The 22,040-nt window shown below is 55.7% G+C and overlaps 1 protein-coding gene across 1 annotated transcript in view; it reads left to right on the top strand.

The window, feature by feature from the left end:
* PADI2 (peptidyl arginine deiminase 2) overlaps positions 1-22,040 on the top strand; it is a 55,977-nt gene that overhangs the window by 15,642 nt on the left and 18,295 nt on the right. Inside the window, exons 3-7 of the mRNA XM_043445490.1 lie at positions 1,201-1,273; positions 9,685-9,746; positions 14,891-15,008; positions 15,760-15,885; positions 21,147-21,325. Of these exons, the coding sequence (XP_043301425.1) occupies positions 1,201-1,273; positions 9,685-9,746; positions 14,891-15,008; positions 15,760-15,885; positions 21,147-21,325 (558 nt within the window). The remainder of the gene's footprint in view (positions 1-1,200; positions 1,274-9,684; positions 9,747-14,890; positions 15,009-15,759; positions 15,886-21,146; positions 21,326-22,040) is intronic.

Raw genomic sequence — 22,040 nt, 5'->3', positions numbered from 1 at the left:
AGTGACCTCCCCAGCGGTCCAGTGGGTAGGACTCCACACGTTCTCTGCAGGGGGCATGGGTTCGATCCCTGGTCAGGGAACTGTTAATGAGACTCCCCTATGCTGGGCGGCGTGACCAATAAGTAAGTACATAAAAGAGCAAAAATAAACGGATGGACTTAATTTTGATGATAGTTTTTACTTAACTCCATACATCCAGATACTGTCATTTCAACGTGGTGTCAATATAAAAAACATGACCAAGAATTTTTCCACGCCAAGTCTAAATCTTCTGTGCATTTCACACCTGTCTCAGTTCAAACTAGCCACTTTTTAAGTGCTCAGTAAACCCTCAGCTCCCGAGAAGGCAATGGCACCCCACTCCAGTACTCTTGCCTGGAAAGTCCCATGGATGGAGGAGCCTGGTGGGCTACAGTCCATGGGGTCGCTAAGAGTTGGACACAACTGAGCAACTTCACTTTCACTTTTCACTTTCCTGCATTGGAGAAGGAAATGGCAACCCACTCCAGTGTTCTTGCCTGGAGAATCCCAGGGACGGGGGAGCCTGGTGGGCTGCCGTCTATGGGGTCGCATAGAGTCGGACACGATTGAAGTGACTTAGCAGCAGCTTAGCAGCAAACCCCCAGCTCATGGCTACAGCCACAGAAGGATGAATTCATGGCAGGTTAACATCACAGGACTCTTAGCACAGACTCTTAGACTACTGGAAGCGACAGCCACAAACGTCCTTGGTCTCATCGTGTATCAGACAGGATGCTGGGTGCCCACACCCAAGAGGTAGAGCCGAGACCAGACCCTTTCTTCCCTGGGTTCTCTTAATTATTAACATGAACGTCACATGTGGCCCATGTCAGTGATGGCACTGGGTGATCCAGTGAGAACAGCCTAAGCCCTATCGCTGCCGAGTGGGAGCTAGGTACATAGCCCGGCAGAAGTGGGGACCGACAGCAGAATGCGCCGGGGGGCAAGTAGCAGACGACACCCTGGATGCCCTCTGAGAGAGGGGAGCCCCCGGTCTAGTTGGATATTCTGAGAGAAACAGCCCACCAAGCCAGGAGCACTTCCTGGAGGAGAGGGTTCAGCTGGTTAGAGCGGATCGGCTTGACAGACTGTGAGGTGGTCCCTGCAGGTCTTCCTGCCTGTGACCTGTGACCTCTCTTCTCTCCCTCCCCATGTGCCCCCCCCCCAACCCCCATCAAGGTCACCGTCAGCTACTATGAGGAGGAGGGGATCACACCCGTCGACCAGGCTGGGCTCTTCCTCACGGCCATCGGTGAGTCAGCGTGGCTCCGTCCTGGGTGCCTTTGTTCCCCAGGGGCTGGCACTGCTGCCCTTCCCAGGCGCTTGGGCTGTTCTCAGTGCTGCCAGCCTGGCACTTGGAGCTTCCTCTAATAATGCAGGCCTGCGGAGCAATGCCGCCCGCGCCCAGGCCCTTCTGTCCAGGCATGGGGAGTGCTGCGGGGGTGAGGCGTGCCCTGGTCCTCCAGCAACTCAGCAGGCTGTCAGAGTCCCCGTCGCAGGCTATGTTGACCTTGGGGAGAAACAGCCAAGGCTGCTTCTCCCCCGCCTCTGCCCTGCAGCCTAGAGAAGAGCTCGCTTGCTGAGAGGAGAATGGCCTGTCTACAAAGCCTGCACTGTCCTTCCCAGTCCCAGCTACACCCCTGCCTTCCCCAGACCCAGCCCTCAGGACGCAAAGATGCAGCCTGGGTCCTTAACCCACCTCGTCCTAGCCCTTCATTTGATTCACAAGGACACTGAGGCCCAGAGAGGCTAGGGACCTGGTTCAAAGTCACACAGCGACATGGTGCTGCTTGGGTCCAGAGCTTAGGCTCATTCCTTTGCAGGTTCTTCCCGTTTGCACTGCACTCCCCTCCCCTGGATACCAGGGCACGTGGGATTCGAGGTTCTGGGGCTTCACTCCCTGGACTCTTCTGCAGTGAAGGTATCACTTGTCCTTTCAGTTTAGCTCCTATAATGTTCAAGCCAGGGGGACATTTCAGTGAGTCCTTAGTTTAACATTGACAAAGTGGGCACAGGTCAGGGGAAGGTAAGCTATCTGTTCCTGAAAGTCAGCTATGTCCTGAGGGCGTTAAAAATAACAGTGATGTCTATTTGCTGAACGCCTGCTGTGTCCGGGACTCTGGCGCAGAGGTGGCGTTTGCTGAGCACCTACAATGTGCCCGGCTCCAGCACCAGGGGGTTTAGCTAGCATGCGCTCAGCCTATTTTCACATCTATTCTCAGAGTACGTACTATTATAGTCCCCATTATACAGATGAGAAAACCAAGGTCTGCCTGGGGCCGCACACCAGAAAGTGGTCTATGGGACACCCAGCCGTTTCAGTTACCTCATATTCGCCCTGGGGGGTCTCAGAACCCTTCTCCTTCTCCAACCCTGTGCTTATAGCCCCAAATAGGCTCGATAGCGTTGCTCTCCCACTTCTGAGCTGATTCCCAAACGGGCTTGATTGCTGGTCACCTGCCCCTCTTTCCGCACTGAGGGAGTGAGTGCCGGGTCTCGGGGCGACGGTCCTCAGGACTCCTCGGCGGGGGAGGGGGAGCGCCTCGGGAGACGAAGCTGAAGCTCCCAGCGCTGCAGCCGAGGGCTGGCACGTGAGAGCCTCACGGGTACAGGGTGCCCCAGGCTGTCTCAGGTGACCGTCCCGAGGAAACCCAATCCCAAGAGGCAAGGACACTTGAGGACGCTAGCGGGAAAGGCAGCGGCCAGAAGCCTGGCAGAGGAGGGAGCTCCCAGGGGGCTGATGATGCCACTGACGAGGCTCCCACCAAACACAGCGGGCCCGCGATGGGCGGCGCAGTGACACCGTGAGGAGGCCGGCGCGGGCCCGGGACTGATGGTAGTAACAATGTGAGGAGGCCGGCGTGCGCCTGGGACTGATGGTGTAGTGACACTGTGAAGAGGTGGGCGTGCGCCCGGGTCTGATGGTATAGTAACACCGTGAGGAGGCGGGCATGGGCCCTGGACAGGCGGCACAGTAACACACTGTGAGGAGGCCACTGCGGGCTCGGGACTGATGGTGTAGTAACACCGTGAGGAGGCTGCCGCGGGCCCAGGACTGATGGTAGTAACACCGTGAGGAGGCCGGCGCAGGCCCGGGACTGATGGTGTAGTAACACCGTGAGGAGGCGGGCATGGGCCCTGGACAGGCGGCACAGTAACACACTGTGAGGAGGCCGCCGCGGGCTCGGGACTGATGGTGTAGTAACACCGTGAGGAGGCGGGCATGGGCCCTGGACAAGGCGGCACAGTAACACACTGTAGGAGGCGCCGGGGCCCGGGACTGATGGTAGTTACAGTGTGAGGAGGCCGCCGCGGCCCGGGACAGGCGGCGCAGTAACACACTGTGAGGAGGCCGCCGCGGGCTCGGGACTGATGGTGTAGTAACACCGTGAGGAGGCGGGCATGGGCCCTGGACAGGCGGCACAGTAACACACTGTGAGGAGGCCGCCGCGGGCTCGGGACTGATGGTGTAGTAACACCGTGAGGAGGCTGCCGCGGGCCCAGGACTGATGGTAGTAACACCGTGAGGAGGCCGCGGGCCGGGGCGATGGTAGTAACACCGTGAGGAGGCGGGCGGGCCCGGGGCTGATGTAGTAACACCGTGAGGAGGCCGGCGCGGGCCCGGGACTGATGGTGTAGTGACACTGTGAAGAGGTGGGCGCGCGCCCGGGTCTGATGGTGTAGTAACACCGTGAGGAGGCCGCCGCGGGCCCGGGGCTGATGGTAGTAACACCGTGAGGAGGCCGGCGCGGGCCCGGGACTGATGGTATAGTAACACCGTGAGGAGGCGGGCATGGGCCCTGGACAGGCGGCACAGTAACACACTGTGAGGAGGCCACTGCGGGCTCGGGACTGATGGTGTAGTAACACCGTGAGGAGGCCGCCGCGGGCCCGGGGCTGATGGTAGTAACACCGTGAGGAGGCCGGCGCGGGCCCGGGACTGATGGTATAGTAACACCGTGAGGAGGCTGCCGCGGGCCCGGGACAGGCGGCGCAGTAACACACTGTGAGGAGGCCGGCGCGCGCTCCGGGTCTGATGGTGTAGTAACACCGTGAGGAGGCCGCCGCGGGCCCCGGGACAGGCGGCGCAGTAACACACTGTGAGGAGGCCGCCGCGGGCCCGGGACTGATGGTGTAGTGACACTGTGAGGAGGCCCGCGGGCCCGGGACTGATGGTGTCGTAAACACTGTGAGGAGGCCGGTGCGCGCCCTGGGGCTAATGGTAGTAACAGTGTGAGGAGGCCGGCGTGCGCCTGGGACTGATGGGGTAGTAACCCCGTGAGGAGGCCGCCGCGGGGGACAGGCGGGCAGACTGTGAGGAACTGAAGTAACAGTGTGAGGAGGCCGCCGCGGGCCCGGGACTGATGGTAGTAACAGTGTGAGGAGGCCGGCGCGGGCCCGGGACTGATGGTAGTAACAGTGTGAGGAGGCTGGCGTGGGCCCAGGACTGATGGTGTAGTGACAGTGTGAGGAGGCAGGCGCTGGCCCAGGACAGGCAGCGCAGTGACACTGTGAGGAGGCAGGCATGGCTTCCTTGGTCCTTCAGGGGCAGAGAATCTGCCTGCCAATGCAGGAGACGTGGGTTCGGTCCCTGGGTTTTGGGAAGATGTCCTGAAGGCAGACATGGCAACCCACTCCAGTATGCTTGCCTGGGAAACTCATGGACAGAGGAGCCTGGCGGGCTACCGTCCATGGGTCACAGAGTCAGACCTGACTTAGCGACTAAAGGACAAGTGAGTGTGCCATAGGGCCGAGACTGCAGAAGATACCAAATTCATGATGAATGACCAGGTTCGTCCTTCTGGTGTGCTGACGCTCTCACTGAAGAGTTATTTAACTGCCACAAGTTTCAGATATTTAGTTTCCATGGGTCAGTAAAATGTCCCCTCCCCACCAAATTAGTAAACCTAACGATTTTGAAGGTTGGCCCCAAAAAAAGACATTAATAAAGCAATTTACCATCAATTATCACCATCGTGTTAACATGTTAGCACCTGAGAAGTAGGCAGGGCATAATGTCAAAGCAGAAGACAGTCGTTCACATTGCAGAAGTAAAGCTTTATGAAAAACTCACCCCACTGAACTTATGTTTCCCCGGGGAGCCTGGTGAAAACTAGGTTTCCCTTGGGACCCACCCACTGGTCTGTCTGACCCATCTGGGTCTTGTCTTCCCTCAGGGATCTGCCCCAGGAGCCCCATGGCCTGAGTGATCATTTGGGGGTGGCAGCTCAGAGGCAAGAATGCCTTGAATGACCCAGGATGGTGGGACTGTCCCCCAGGGATGTATTAGTGTCCATCTCACCCTACTTCTGTCCTGAGTCCACACTGGGTAGAAAGAGCCCTGGCCTCAGAATGGACAGAAATACAGTAGGTCTAAGTTCTGGCTCTCTCCTCTCCAGCCACATTATGAACACCATTCTGCTGAACCTCAGGTTCATCATCTGTAAAATGGGTTTCCAGTGTACTCTTGCACAGTGCTTATAGGGGTTCAGTGAGATGGGGCATCCCCAGGCCTGGCAGGGGCTAGGTGCTCAGGTAATGTGCTCTTTGCTTTTGTCCCTTCCTCTTCGGGCATGGGGCAGCCCATTTTCTCTCTGCCTCTGTGACGCTGAAGAATCTTATTGTTCCTCAGTCTTCTTCCTGGTATCGAGAACAAAATCATGATGCCCTCGGTCAAATCAGGCTATGGTTCTTGGTCCCAGTCTCGCCAAAAACCTGTGATATGCCCTCCCCCTGTAGACCTCACTTGTGTGTGTGTGTGTGTGTGTGTGTGTGTGTGTTGGGGGGGATTGTGCCGCTTGCTTGTGGGGCTTTAGTTCCCCAACCAGGGATCAAACTCAGGCCCTTGGCCATGAAAGCACAGAATCCTAACCACCGGACCACCAGGGAGTTCCCTGGATCTCACTTCTTCCCAGCTATAAAGTGAGTTTTGAGCTCATTGATCCCGGAGAGCCTCCAATCCCCTGGATAGGGCTGATTCACAACATCCTCGCTGTTAAGGGTGTTTGAGGGGAGGATGGTGGAGAGGGGTGTAGCCTCACCCTCTTTGCCGAGGTCCTGCAAAGGGAGGAGCACATGGACGGGACCCTGGAGGATTTTTCACATCAACCTAAGGCCCTCGTTCCTTGCACCCCCTCCCAGACCCAGGATAACCGCCCCCGGCGACTGTCAGGGAGAGAGTCCTCTCCCTGCCACGCCCCAAGCTGCCCCGTCCAGCAGGAAGGCCAGGCGCCCCGACACCATCCAGGGGCTGGTGGCCGCCAGAGCGCTCGTGCGGAAGCTGAGGCCGGTGTCTTGATTCCAGGGCAGTCTGCCTTGAGTCCAGTCCTGGTGACATTTCCAGTTAATCTGCCCCACACCCTGGGTGCCATCTGACACCTTGGGGCTATTCTGGGGAGCTGAGGCAGGATTTGGAGCTTCCAGGAAATGTCTGGAGCCCAGAAGCCCTGAAACAGATGTCGCCTCCCCCTCCCTAGAGAAGATAGAGCCGCTCCGGGAGGCAGAGCCCTGGGTGGGCCGCAAGCCTGCTCCCATCTCCTCAGGAGCATCCCACTGGAATCCAGTTAAACTGGACCTTGAGGGAGGCTTTGAAGGGGAGAAATCCTCAAGGAATGGCTTGTGACTTGAGGGAATTTCTGAGCGAGGGCGGCGGGGTGAGGAGGCCATTCCAACTGACCATGAAGTTTTGTCAAGAGTCACAAGAGAGAAGGTGTCAAAGCACTGTGGGAAGTTGGGAGGTGAGCGATAAGAGAGCCCGATTATGTGATTTCATAACAGGAAGTCAGTGAAATTTGTCCCAATTGAATAAACCGAGAAAAAAATAATAGGCCTATTATTCGGTATTATAGAGCTTGCCTCAGGCAGGTGAGGGGACTGGCTAAACAAGGAACCCCTGGGTTTTTTATAAGCTGTTTGGTACTCCTTTTTATTTCTTTTTTTTTTTTTTTGCACTTGTGCAAATATTACATTGATAACAAAAATTTAATGTAAGAAATTCATCATGGGGAGGTCCCTGCCGCCCTGGTGGTTAGGACTTGGCATGCACCGCAGGTTCCGTCCCTTGTCAGGGAACTAAGAGCTGACAAGCCGCGTGGTGCGGCCCAGAATAACGAGAAGTTCATAGTGAAGTTCAGGGAAGCGCTCCTGGTTTCTCTCCTGTGACCACTGCTTTCATGGACCACAGGAGCCATGATGCGGTGGCGCCTTGCAGCCTAGAGACCAAAGCCACAGGCTCTCCAGGGTGGGGAGCCGGCCCCTCCTCTGGGCACGACCTCTAGAGGAGTGAGTCCTGCGTCTTGGAAGGCGGGCTTCGGTTTTGGAAACGAGGCAGGGTGGAGGTCAGCCTGAGACTGTGGAGGACGAAGCCCAGGGCGGGGCCTGGAGCCCGAGGCCCGAGAGCAGCCCCTGGCTCTGCACAGCCTGGGGTCTTCACGGTCACTGCCCTGCTGGCTGCCTCGCTTCCTCCTACTTATGGCAGGATGGCTGGGAGGGTGGTGACTGAAGGGAAAACACCTATGGGAAGTGCTCTACTGTCTGCAAAGAACTGCACACCCAGGAGAGATTGTTATCCTGAAAAGCACAGAGTGATTCCTGGAGGAGGCTGGGTCTGCAGCAGGTCCCCTGGGAGAAGCTTCAGGAAGCCAGCCTCCCCGAACAGCAGCATTCCCCGGGGAGTGTCCTGCTGGCAAGTTCCTGGCTGTCTGGGAGCCAGTATCAATATCGGTCCTCCCTTTGAGCCATCTGCCTCTAACAGTAGCTGGTGGGGCCGCCTTTTCCGCTTTCTCCGTAGAATTCTTATCCCGCACCAGCCTCCCAGATCACCAGTTTGCTGACAGTGACATCTCCAAGTCTGAGTTTGCTCGTCTGTAAAGTGGGAACAATAATATTTATCTCATAGGACTTCCCCTGGTCGCTCAGACGGTAAAGAATCCATCTGCCAATGCAGGAGATCCGGGTTTGATCCCTGGGTGGGGAACATCACCTGGAGAAGGGAATGGCAACCCCACTTCAGTATTCTTTTCTGGAGAATCCCATGGACAGAGGAGCCTGGAGGGCTACAGTCCATGGAGTGGCAGAGTCAGACATGACTGAGCGACTAAGCGCACACACATAAGACTGGGGCTCCTTGAGAGCAGGCACTGCGGCCCGATTGCCCGGCCCGATTGCCTGGCCTGATCAGTAGTGATTTGCTGTGTGAATGGGGTCAGTGGGAGGAGTTTATATAATCATTTCCTACAGCATCTAACGTGGGGCTGCAGAAGTGGGGATACTGCCTCCCTCTCCCAAGGACTCAGCGCCCTTAGAACCCCCCTCCACCTCCTTCCAGACCTGGAAAAGCCGCATTCAGGGTGAGGAGGGAGTCAGGCTGTGGGCAAAGGGAGGCCCTCAGTATAATCCCTGACTTAAGAGAGAGAGGAGGTATGCCGGCCCCCTCCCCGCCCCCTGCTCCAGGGACACAGCTCGGCTGCCAGCAGAACCGACCAGGAACCCATTTCTTCTCACCCAGCTCCGACCTCCGTCCAAGTCGTGCTCAGCCTGAGGCCGAGCCCACGGGCCGTCCTCGACCTGGACCCAGCTCGCCTCACTCTGCCTGTCGCTCACCACCTTCCCAACTGCCTCGCCCTCTTGGTCTCTAACTCAGGGGGACCGTGTTTCCCCCAGGGGAACTTTGGCAATATCTGGAGACCTTTTGGTTGTCTCAGCTGGGGGGATGTTATGGGCATCCAGGGGTAGAAGCCAGGGGTGCGGCTAAACACCCTACAATGCACAGAGTAGACCCACAACAACAACACAGCAACAATCTGGCTCACAACGTCAGCGGTGCCTACCATTACAATTAGGGCAGCTCACCCAACGGGAAAGTGCCTCATTTTACAGGTAGAGCGGCCGGGGCTCAGAAAAGCTGTCTAAGCTGCCCAGTGCCACACAGGTTATAAGCCAAGAACCACGGTTCAAGCTCAGTCCTGTCTGACGCTGAACTTTGGGCTCATTTCACTGCCCCACATAGCAGGCCTACGAACAGAGAAGGTCCCTCCCCCAGAGGAAGGACAGCGAGGACCCCACCCTGGGTCCTCTGGTGGCTTGGCCTCTTGGGCACAGTCAGATCAATAGGAGCTGAAGATCCAGTTTTCCACCCAAAGTAAAACCCTCAGTCCTTAGAGGTGGGGTCTAGACCCCCGGGAGTTCTGGAAGAGAAACACAAATGCACGTGTGTACACACACCCAGGACAGGCCAGGAAGGCAGGTAAGGAGTCCCGTGAAAGTTTCCAACATCTGAGCTTTGATTCACACCGATCGCAGTCTATGCTTCAGATCTCCTTGTGTGACTTTGTGACCTTGTGCCCCGCACGCGCCTTGACCTCTCTGAACTCCCAGATCCGTCTGGTGCGGCTCATCCCTCCCACCACCCAGAGCTTTAGAGGAGCAGCAAGGGGGCAGGAGACCCCAGACCCGCCTGGCAGCACCTCCCTGAGTTTCACGGTCTGCACGGTGTCCACTCATGTTCCCATCCAGCAGTGGGGTGTTGAGGCGGGGGGTTGGCTAAGGTGACCTCAGCACAGCTCTTCCCTCGGGTGAGCTGCACCCTAACCCCGTAGGCCCTCCTCCTGTCCCCACCCCGCCCTCTCTGGCAGCCCAGCAGCTCACCCCTGTGTCTGTCTGCAGAGATCTCCCTGGATGTGGACGCAGACCGGGACGGCGTGGTGGAGAAGAACAACCCAAGAAAGGTACCTCACTCCCAGGGCAGGCGGCCCTGAATGGGGGCTTCTCGGGCTGGAGCCCCAGGCTGGGGCCTGCAGGCAGCCTCGGTCCTCCCAGGGAACTTCGACAACTCTCACTTTACAGATGAGAAGACAAGTTCCCAGACACACACACACCATTGACAGAGTTCACCGAGGAGCAAGCTCCTTAGAGGAACAGCCACGGAGCTGGTCCCCAAGTCTCAGTGGCCCATCCAGAGGGTGGGGACACCCAGTTCATGCAGTTGGTGTAAAGGATGAATGTCCTGCCACAGAGGAAGTGCCGCCAAAGCATTTGCTCTTATTGTTTTGCCTTTTTGGGGTTTTTTTGGCCATCAGGAGCAGAAGATTGCAATAATCATTCCCAATTCAAGGCATGTCATCTCTAATGATGCATGCACATCCTCTTCCTGGTTTTGTTTATTCATTTATTTGTTCTTCTGGACTTCCCTAGTGGCTCAGACCGTAAAGAAACCGCCTGCAGTGTGGGAGACCTGGGTTCGATCCCTGGGTCAGGAAGATCCCTTGGAGGAGGGCCTGACAACCCATTCCAGTATTCTTGCCTGGAGACTACCATGGACAGAGGAGCCTGGCAGGCCCCAGTCATGGGGTCACAAGAGTCGGACACGACTGAGCACATTTGTTCATTCATCTATTCTCCTCGATCCTACATTCCTCACTCCCATTCTGCTCCCCTGCAAAGGACCACTTGAATGATTTTAACATGTCAGTTTCCGTTCTTGTGATTCTTGCGAAACATGCGGTGTGGTCAGGGTGTGTGTATTTTTAACTTGTGCAGACGGCGTTGTGTTCTCCAAGTCGTTTTCCTCACCCCCGTTTTGTTTTGTTTTTAATTGAAGGAAATGGCTTTACAGTGTGTGTTGGCTTCTGCCGTACTTCAGCATGAGCCAGCCACAGGTATAGATGCCACCCCTCCCTCCTGAACCTCCCTCCCCCTCCCACGCCTTCCCACCTCTCCAGCCCTGGTTTGAGTTCCCTGAGTCGTGCAGCAACCCCCCACAGGCTGTCTAGTTCACGTGTGGTAGTGTGAATCTCACCCCAGTTTTAAGTTCCGCTGGTTTTGCTCTGTGCACATCTGGGCTTCTGTTTTCTATTTTCTGCTCTTCTAGAGCACTTAGATGTTTGCCATGGGCATACATTACTTTTATAATAACAACCTGTAGCCTGGTTTAAATTATATGGAGATGGATACTTTAAAGAGTAAGTAAATACAGCCCAGTGAGACGCCTGGGGCCAGGCAGCCAGCTCCAAACTCTCCAGGCGCCTCTGGGGGCTCCTCGGGGCTGTAGGGGAGCCCGCTCCCCGCGGTTCCTGGTTGGGAGGGGGCGTCCGCCCAGCCCCGCCTTCCTGAGGCCGAGTCAGCCCCACAGATCTGTGCCCAGTGTCTGCAGCCACACCACGGCAGGTCCCAGGGTGCCCCTGCTTCCCCCGAGGAGCTAGGGGGGGTCACCCAGCCCCTGTGGCCCTGGACTTACCCTGACTTCCTTCATCTGGGCCAGTGCAGTTTAATGTCTTCTTCATTCATCTCGTAAATACCAACGTTATTGAAGTATGGTTGGTTTACAGTGTTGTGTTAGTTTCCGCTATACGGCAAAGTAACTTGGATCCACCTGTATGTTCTTTTTCATGTTCTTCTCCATCGCGGTTTCTCGCAGGATGTGAATACAGCGCCCTGTGCTAAGCAGTCAGACCTTGTGGTCTAGCCTCCCTGTACATACTAGTCTACGTGTGCAAATCCCAAATCCCCAGTCCTCCCGCCCACCACCTCGGCGACCACAAGCCTGCTCTCTGTATCTGGGAGTCTGTTTTTGTTTTGTAGATGTGTTCATTTGTGTCGTATTTTAGATTCCACATATAAATGGTATCACTGGTGTTTGCCTTTCTCTTTCTGACTTACTTCACTTCGTTTGATAATTTCTAAATCATCCGTGTTACTGTAAATGGCATTGTTTTGTTCTTTTAGTGGCTGAGTAATATTCCATTGTGTGTGTGTTCCACACCCTCTTCATCCATTCGTCGCTGGTGGACGAGTAGTTGTTTTCAATGTCTTGGCGACTGTGACCAGTACTGCGGTGAACATGGTGGGCCTATATCTTTTCATATTACGGTTTTGTCTGGGAATATCTCCAGGTGTGGGACTGCTGGATCATGTGGCAACTCTATTTTTAGTTATTTGAGGAACCTCCGAACTTTTCTCCACAGTGGCTGCCTCAGTTTACATTCCCACCAACAGTTCCCTTTTATCCACACCCCCTCCAGCATTTGTTATTTGCAGACTTTTTAATGATGGCCATTCTAACCAGTGTGAGGTACCTCGTTGTTGTTTTGATTCATCCCATAAATATTTTTTCAACATCTCTTATGTTTCAGGACTGGGTCAGGCCTGGGGGATGCTGAGAGAAGGAGAGACAGGCAGCCCCTGCCGTCAGGGAGCCTGCAGCCCAGGAGGGATTGGGGGGGGGGGGGCATGTTAAATGAAGAGTGACTCTGGCGGCGGTTTCATCACAGTTGTCCTGAGTCCGCCCCAGAAGGAACATGTACAGTGTCGTATATGTGAACCCAGGGAAAGCTGCTTTGGTCTAGAATATCAGAGAGGCTTCCAGGAGGAAGGAGTGGTTATGCTCTGTGACCAGAAGGAGGGGTGGAGTTCGCCAGGTGAAGCAAGACAGGACCACTTTCCAGGCAGAGGGACCAGCACGCGAACGCTTGAGCTTGGAGTCTTCTGGGAGCCGGGAGGCGGCCAGCGAAGGGGAGGCAGACAGAAAGAGAGTCCGAGGTGGGCAGGTCTCACAGGGGCCCACCTCCCATGGTGAGGGCCAGGAGCTTCATCCCGAGTCAACGGGAGGCCCCTGACAAGGCGTGAAGCAGGGAAGCAATGCGATCCGGTTGGAGTTTGTCCTAATATCACTCTGGCTGCAGTCTTGAAAAGGGATCACCTTACAGGTCCCACTGGGAGCACTCAGAGCAAGTTTGAAAATGGCCGGGAATCTGTTCACCCAAGAACCCTGAGCCCCTCTGGGTACGTCTCTTTTCCTTCCAGTGTTATTGAGATATAATTGATGTATATCACTGTGTATATTTAAGGTATACAGCAGGATGGCTTTATTTATTTATTCAGGCTGCCTTGGTTGCAGCACTCGGGATCTTTGTTACATGCGTGGGCTCCCTAGTTGTTACATGTGTGGACTCCCTGGTTGTGACGTGTGGTCTCCCTAGTTGTGGCGTGTGGGCTCTGTGGCTCACAGCCTAGTGATCTGACTCACAATCATCACAAGATGCTCACCGCACTCAGCTCCGCCATCATCTCACACAGATGCAGAGCTGTTGTTGCTCAGTCACTCAGTCATGTCCGACCCTCTGCGACCCCATGGACCGCCGCATGCCAGGCTTCCCTGTCCTTCGCCATCTCCTGGAGTTTCCTGAAACTCATGTCCATTGTTTGGGTGATGCCATCCAACCATCTCGTCCTCTGTTGCCCCCTTCTCCTCCTGCCCTAAATCTTTAGAAGTAGAAAAAAAGTTTTCCTTCTGCTGGAAACACTTAAGGTTTCCTCTCTTCACAGCTTTGACTTGTAACATACAGCAGTGTTTGCCTCTCTCTGACTTATTTCACTTAGGGACATCCATGTTGTTGCAGATGGCAAGATTTTATTTGTTTTTGTAGTTGAGTACTATTCCATTGTGTATATGTACTACGTCTTCACTATCCATTCATTATTGATGGGCACTTAAGTTCCTTCCATATCTTGGCTATTGTAAATAATAGTGCAATAACATAGGAGTACATATATCTTTTCTAATTTCTGTTTTTGTTTTCTTCAGATAAAGACCTAAGAGCGGAATTTCTGGATCATATGGAAGTTCTATTTTTAATTTTTTGGAGGAATCTCCACACTTTTTTCCACAGTGGCTGCACAAATTTACATTCCTACCAACAGTGCACAAGGGTTCCCTTTACTCCACATCCTCGCCAGCACCTATTACTTGTTGCCTTTTGTTGTGATAGCCGTGCTGACAGGTGTGAAGTATTTCACTGTGGTTTTTATCTGTATTTCCCTGGTGACTAGAGATGTTGAGCATCTTTTCACATGCATGTTGGCCATTTGTATATCTCCTTTGGAAAAAATTCTACTCAGCTTCTCTGTCCATTTTTAAAATCAGGTTGTTTTTTGACCTTGAGTTCTGTGAGTTCTTTGTATATTTTGGGTACTAACCCCTGATCAAGCATCTGTTACAAATATCTTCTCCCATTCAGTAAGCAGCTCTTTTTGTGTTGTTGATAGTTTCCTTTGTTCAGCACAAGCTTTTTAGTTTGACGTGGTCCTGTTTGTTGGTTTTGCTTCTGTTGCACGTGCCTGAGGAGCTATCCAAAAAACCCGTTACTAAGACTGATGGCACAGAGCACTCCGCTTGTGTTTCCTTCCAGAAGTTTTCTGGTTTCCAAGCTTACATGTAAGCCTTTATTCTAAGTTTATTGTTGTGTATGGTATTTGTAAGAAAGAAGCCCAGTCTGATTGTTTTGCACGTAGCTGTCCAGGTTTGCCCAGCACTCTCTGTTGAAGACGCTGTCATTTCCCCGTGTAGTCTTGCCTCCCCTGTTGAGGACTGGTGACCCGTGTAAGTGTGACTTCACTTCCGGCTCTCTGTTCTGTCTGTTCATCTCTGTGTGTGTCTTTGTGCCCTCACCACACCACTTTGATCACCGTAGCTTTGTCGTATGGTCTGCAGTCAGGGCTTGTGTTGCCTTCCCTCTGGGTACCTTAGAGCCGTCATAAAACGTCTGCCTGTCCATTTCTCTGGCTGTCTCACCGTGTCTCCCCCGCCCCACTCCAGGCAGGGGCACACCAGATGTGAGGCTCGTAATGCCTGAGTCAGCCTTCTGTATCTGTCTCTCGGTCACTGTCCATCCCCACCCTGAACCCGCCTTTGGTGCTAACCCTGACCCTCTCCAGGCATCAGACACAGGACTCGTGTTCGTCACAGCTGCCCCCGTGGCTGCTCCTGAGTCTCGCCCTGGGCTGCCTCCCCAGTGTCCTGTGGGGTCTGCACTGAGGCTGGGAACACCTGCTGAAGTAGAGGAAACAGTGCTGACCTCTCTCCTCACCAACGCAGGCATCCTGGACCTGGGGCCCTGAGGGCCAGGGGGCCATCCTGCTGGTGAACTGTGACCGAGACACACCCTGGCTGCCCAAGGAGGACTGCAGTGATGAGAAGGTCTACAGCAAGGAAGGTGCGCGGGTTCTGCACTCGGGGCTGGGAGGAGGGGCAGGGAGGGGCAGGGGGACACTCACGCCAAGTCCTGGGCAAAGGGGCAGGCAGGTGTGACCTTGGCTCTCCTGAGGATTGGACTCAGGTATCCACTCTTGCTAAGAACAGATGACAAAACTATCAATACCATTCGGTTGGACTGGAACCACACTTTCTACGAAGTCGCATGTATGTTACAAAATGGAGCAGAAGGATGTTCCAGATGTGTTATGGGAGGTCATCTGTGATATTGAAGATAGCAACTAGTTTTTATGCTTTTCTATAGTTTCCATAATATATACGTTTGGGGTTTTCTTTGTCCTGATTACAAAAGTAACAGGCCAGCATTCCAGCCACAATTCTCCTTTGTTTTGTTTTGTTTTAATTGAGATAGGGTTGACAGACAGCACTGTCTTAAGTCTAAGGCACACAGCGTGGTGATTTGATTCTCATACATCATGGGGTATCACAAGAAGTTTAGTAAACACCCATCATCTCATATAGGCACAAAATTAAAGAAATAGAAGAAAATTCTTGAGAGGAGACCTCTTAGGATTGACTCTCTTAACGACCTTCACGTGACACATGCAGCAGTGTCTGTGAGATTAGTCGTGTTGTTCCTCATGGCCCCGATGACTGATAACTGGAAGTTTCCACCTCCCGAGTACCTTCATCCAGTCCCCCCGCGCCCCAGAGCGGTTCTCTCAGTTCTAACCTCCTCTTGCCGCCCCCAGACCTGAAGGACATGTCCCAGATGATCCTGCGGACCAAAGGCCCCGAGCACCTCCCCGCCGGCTACGAGATCGTCCTCTACATCTCCATGTCGGACTCGGACAAAGTGGGCGTGTTCTATGTGGAGAGTGAGTGTCCCAGCCGCCCTCCAGCGGCTCCTGCCCCTCGGGGAGCGCGCTCCACCCTCTAAGGCTCCCCAGGGCCCCTTAGTCATCACGGGGGCAGGTGGCGGAGAGTTCCAGGACTGGCCTCTTGGTAATGGACCAACCATCAGCCAGGGTCACCGTGGTCCTGTGAAGTCTGGGCCCCAAGGGCACTGCCTCTCCACCCTCAAGGAGTCAGCGGTGACAGAGTCACGGGGCCGGAGGAGCACCTCGTGAACCGGGGTAGGAAGGGCTTTGTGAGTCACCCTTCGCAGACTCACATCACCTTCATGACGCCTGAGGCAGGTGCCCACCCTCTCCCCTGGCCAGGTGTTTTCTGCTCATCTGGGACTTTCTGAAAATGAAAATCTGCCCCCAACTTTTTGTTTTTTTGGCACGCCAGGTCTTCATTGCAGCGTGGGGGATCATTAGTTTCAGCACATGGGCTCTGGTTCCCTGACCAGAGATCAATCCCGGGGCCCCTGCAGTGGGAGCATGAAGTCTCAGCCACTGGACCACCCAGGGAAGTCGCCCCCCGCCCCGACTTTGAAAGAGCCCCTGATGGTGCTGTGGGCACCCTCGAGGAGCAGACCCCTTGCTCATCTTGCCAAGGACAGGGTCCGGACCCCCGGTGTGGGAAACATGCTTCTGCGAGGGGCTAGCGCCGAGGCTGCCCGCTCTGTCTCGTTCCTTCTGTGACTGGGTGTTGAGCCCCTCTGTGCCGGGTGCTGGGTCAGCAGCAGGATCCATGGGTCAGCTCCCTGCCCTCAGGGAGGGGACGGCCTGTGAGGGAGACGTCGCGGGGAGAATGACGAGGCAAGGACACACAGTGAGTCGTAGGGGACAGCAGATGGAGGCGGGAGCCGCTGGCCTGGAGGGTCGGGGGGCCCCTCCAAGTGGGCGACGTCTGAGCCGAGACCCAGACCGGCCATGAGAAGTGCTGAGTGCTCAGTCGCTCAGTCGTGTCCAACCCTCTGCGACCCCATGGACTGCAGCCCGCCAGGCTCCTCCATCCATGGGGATTTCCCAGGCAAGAATGCTGGAGTGGTTTACCATGCCCTCCTCCAGGGGATCTTCCCAGCCCAGGGATCGAGCCGGGGTCTCCTGACAATGAGAAGGAACCAGCCATTCCTGAGCTGAGGGAAGAGTGTTGCAAGCAGAGGGAACCGTGCGTGCAAAGCCCAGAGGAGGGAACCGGTTTGGAGCACTAGGGGAGCAGACAGCAGACCACAGCTAGGGATGTGTTGGAGTCAAGGTCAGCGAACTGGGCAGGGGCCAGGGCAGAGAGACAGCTTGGATTGACTCTTAAGTGCAGCAGAAAGCCATTAGAGACTTTTAAGCAAGTGACTGTCAACCTCTGATTTATGTGTTAAAAAGCTCTCTCAGCAAAATAGTTCTCTTTGCGATTTGCCGTGGTGCGGGGTGGAGCTGCCCCGCGTGCCCATCCCTCCAGGAGCCTGGGGTCTCCTAGCTCTGGAATCCACCTCGGAACAGGCACACTCAGAACTGGGGCAGGTCCCAGTGGCCCCGGACCCTCACCTCCGGGAGGGGTTTTGCCAGAACTGCAGTGGACAGCTGCCACCTGAAGCCTGTCCTCCTGATCCGCCCCGGGATCGGGCAGTGACCTCCGCGGGCTGGAAGGTCCCCAGTCAGGCCGGCTCCACAGCCCCAGGGGGCCCGAGCCAGTGCTGTTTACCCCATGCAGGCCGGGGTTGCCACAGCGGGTGGGGCTGCTGGCCGGGGCGGGAGGGGTGCGGGCAGCCCCCGAGGTCACATTGTGACACTTGGCCTGCTGCTTCCGGCGGCCCCTGGCCGCGACCTGGAGGCCTTTCCGAGGGAGGCGGTAGACTGAGGTCTGGCTCGTGATTACCTCTGTCCCCACGCTGTCTTCCGAGCTGGGCCCTGAGCAGACAGGAGCCACCGCTGGGAGCGCTGTGCCGCGCCCTCCCCAGGCTGTGTTATCAGGTTGCCATATCGTGGTGGGGGCACGCCTCATGGACACAACGATGAGCCCAGGAGAGTCCGTCTCCCCCAGAACCGAAGCCCTGGGTCGCAACAGCTTGAGGTCTCTGTCAAACTCCAAGTGCGCCGTGGGTGAGGCTGTGTGCTGTTACACGAATGTCACGTGTCCCTCATGTTCCTCAATGGCCGGGGGCTGGGCTGGGGGCTCAGGGACCCTGAGAGGGGTTCTGGAGCCAAGGCGTTCAGATCCTGGGTGTGGGCAAGTCTCCTCAGCAGGCCAGGCCTTGGGTGCCTCATGTGGGATGTCACGCGGGGCTCAGGAGAGGCCTGACTGTCCCCCCTGGAGACAGAGATCAAATAAGAAATGTGTCAGCACTCAGTAGCCAGTCCGTGGAACGCTCCCCATAGATGACACTTGCTTCTTTCAGGGGGTTGTTATTGTGATCATTAATTACAGTCATTGACGTAGACAGGCGTCCCCACTGCTGTTAGGAAGACCCAGGAGTGTGTACCCCAGCCTCGGATTCTGCCCTCGGGTCTCAGAGGTCAGCACCTGACTTCTTTCTGCAAGGCTGCAGTGACCAGCTTGTCCCAGTTTGCCCAGGACTTTCCTGGTTTTTGCACTAAAAATCCCTCATTCTGAAAAACCCCCTCTATCTCGGGCAAACCAGGACAGTCGATCACACTATCAGAGAGTCTCCTTGGGAGGTGGAATGACTCCAGACTGACCGGAAGGGTGATGGCACGTGCCAGCCTGCGGGCCAACGCCTGGGGCTAAAGAGAGGTCAGGGTGCCCGGCGGGGCCAGCCCGAGGCGCGTGGGCCGCGCCATAGAGGGGCATTGTTGGTTCCTGCAGGGGGAGCTGGCCACGCGGAGGCAGGCCTGCGTCCAGCTGGAGATGGGAGACAGGGGAAGGAGGCTCCGGGGACAGTGGCTGATTGTTCCCACCGAGTGATCGATCTGCCCGGAGCTGGCCCGAGATACTGCGGGCCACAGACAGAAAAGACTACACGCAGATGGGCCAAAACACGTCCTTCTACCCCACCCAGCTCCCCTGCCAGAGCCCCACCCTCCCAGGCCAAGGGGGTGCCCACACGCACAAACATCCCACCTAGCTGCCCCGAGCTGTGGGAAAGTTCCGGAGCTTTCTGAAAAGACAGGTCAGCTTCATGGCCTGAAATCACTTTCCCAGCATCAGTTCAAGTGCAGCCTGGGACACGTGGTTATGGGAGGCCCTGGGTCCCTGGGGGAGAATTGTTCTTCATGATGCAGAGCCATCTGGACCTCCTTGGTGGTTGGGACACAGGGTACGTGTCTTTTCTGCGTGAGAAGGATGTCACCTTTTGCACTGAGCTGTGAGGAAGCCCTTGGGACACGCAGTGTCTCGGTCTGTCTTCCTCATTTCTTGGGCCCACCCACAGAAAGGGAGGTGAGGTGTTTTTTCTTTGCCTTCTATTCCTGAACCATTCAACGAGAAGGTCATGAGTTTTTCAGTAAAGGGTCTGCCGACACATTCACAGGTTCTCATACAGTAATGCCGGTGGGCCCCAGCTGTGTAACCACTCATTACCCCTGGTTACCAAGCTTGCCTCAGTTCCTAATGCTGCGTCATTTTATCTTGCGAGGACCCTGTGGCAGAAGTGTTACTGTTCCCATTTAACAGATGAATAAACTGAGGCTCAGGAAGGTTAAGTGAATTCCCTGGGGTTTTGCAGCTTGAAAGCCAAAGAGGTACTTGAACCCGCATCTCTCTGACTCTGAAAGTCATAACCACTAAGGTAACCCGCCCTCAGAGAGATGTATGTATAACCAGGATCTAATTGAGCGCCTTGTCCTACGTGAGGCGCCATCCTGAGCCCAGGCTTCACTGGTTCCTCTGTTCATTTTGCGTGTTTTAATCAAGCGCCCTATCCATGCTATTCTAGTCACCTGTTGTAGCCCTCAGGTGCCTGCTCATTAATCGTTCCCTTTGTTCTTGACGACAGTACTAAGCTGAGCCTGACTCTGCCCTTCCAGCTCTGCAGGGCATAAAGAAACTTCTCCTGGAGCTGCATAGGGTCCTACCTCCGTGTGTTTGGCAATGCAAGTATCCCGTCTCCTTGCTGTGCCCACTTCTGCCGCCCCCAAGGGCATCTCAAAGGCTGCCTTTCTCCGCTCAAATGCCTCCCAACCCCCTCCCTTCCTCTGCCTCCCAGTAACCCCTCAGGCTCACTCACTGCAGAGCTCTACCATGATGCTTCCCTCATCTGTGCGATCTTATTATCAGCTGAGCCTTTCGGGGGTCCGCTTCTTGACTCTCTCTGTCTCCCCCAGAGGTCCTTGCCCATGTGGTCAGAGAGCAGTGACTCAGTATATACGCTCTGAGTTGGCCTGAAGGCTCTCCCATACAGAGTGACGTGGGAGCATTGGTGCATTCAGTAGATGTTTATCAAACACAACCTGCGCTGGGCCCGGCCGGGCCTGTCTCGGCCATCGCGCAGGTGACAGGCTCTGGGGGACAACAGCTGAACACTGAGATCATGTCCGTTTAACGGCTGGGACAGGGAAGGCTGGGGGTACAGTCGCTGCAGACAGAGCCCCTGGCTTGGTCTCTGGGGGATCTGGGCGCAGTTCCCAGAAGCGACACATCAAGGCCTGAAAGGAGGGAGACAAGTGTTCTAAGCAGAGGGAACAGCGCTGCAAGGAGCCAGGAGATTTCAGTAGCCTAGGAGCGTGGGAGAAACCGGCCTTTCCTCCCAGCCACAAACGTGTGCAACCAGGAAAAAAAAGAATGCACCGCGAGAGACCCGCATGCTGATATGGCTTTCTCTATACGGAGGGGAATTGAGGGCACAAGTGGGTGTTTTCTTCATATAAACGGGAGGAGAGGGTGGGGATAGAATCAGGGATCTGAGTCCCAGCTCAGCTGTGCACTGGCTATAAGACTCCAGACAAGCCATTCTCCCTCTGGGACTCCGTTTCCTCCTGTGTGAAATGGGAACAGGAACTCCCTTCTTCGCCACCGCTGGCTGCCCAGTCCTCAGCTTCTCTCATTTCTTGTCTCCTTCCCGGGGCAAGCTCACTCACGTTATAGCCGAGGAGGCCGGACCCAGGGAGGGCGTCTGGTTCGGGGCCACAGGGCTAGGGTGCGGCAGGCACGACGACCAGGCCGCGGCCCTTCTGCCCGCTTGTGCTTCCTCTCTGCGTCTAGAGGACAAGGGGCTTTGCTGTCGCACCCCCATCAGTGATCCCGCCCCACGGTCGGCTGGGGGAGCTGGGCCTGACCTGGATCCTTCTTCCTCCAGACCCCTTTTTCGGCCAGCGTTACGTCCACATCCTGGGCCGGCGGAAGCTCTACCACACGGTCAAGTACACAGGCGGCTCCGCGGAGCTGCTGTTCTTCGTGGAAGGCCTGCGTTTCCCCGACGAGGGATTCTCAGGCCTGGTCTCCATCCACGTCAGCCTGCTGGAGTACATGGCCGAGGTGAGGGCCGCCGCCGGGAGGGGCTCCCGGGGGCTGGAGCGGGCTCCCCTTGGAGGAAGTCCAGGTTTGGAGATCTAAATGCTCCCACCACCCGCACACATCTGCCAGGGTCCTCCGCTCCGCCCCGGGGTCCTCCTCACTGTACCTCCTCCACAGGATGGTCTTCGGGTGTTTCTCTGACCTCACGCCTATCCCCAGGTCTGCCTGCTCCCTGAAGTGAGTGTGTGAGTGTGTGTGAGTGTGTGTGTGAGTGTATGTGTGTGTGTGAGAGTGTGTGTGAGAGTAAGTGTGAGTGTGTGAGGGTGTGTGAGTGTGTGAGTGTGTGTGTGAGAGTGAGTGTGTGTGTGAGAGTGTGTGTGTGAGTGTGTGTGTGTGAGAGTGTGTGTGAGTGTGAGTGTGTATGTGTGTGTGTGTGAGAGAGAGTGTGTGTGTGTGAGTGTGTGTGAGTGAGAGTGTGTGTGTGTATGAGTGTGTGAGTGTGTGTGTGTATGTGTGTGAGTGTGTGTGTGTGAGTGTGTGTGTGTGTGCTCAGTCACTCAGTCGTGTCTGGCTCTTTGCGACCCCGTGGACTGTAGCGAGGTGCCCAGAGCAGAAACAGGAAGGCCGAGTCTGGCTCGATTATCACGTGAGCTGACTTCAGGAAGAAAACTGGGATGCAACAAGATCCAAGATCAGACGTTAGTTGAGGAGCCAGGCTCCTCTATCCACGGGATCT

Source organism: Cervus canadensis, chromosome 24, assembly GCF_019320065.1.
Source record: "Cervus canadensis isolate Bull #8, Minnesota chromosome 24, ASM1932006v1, whole genome shotgun sequence".
NCBI classification, from domain to species: Eukaryota; Metazoa; Chordata; class Mammalia; order Artiodactyla; family Cervidae; genus Cervus; species Cervus canadensis.
The sequence above is the reverse complement of the archived record's forward strand: the minus strand, read 5'-3'. Positions and strand labels throughout refer to the sequence as shown.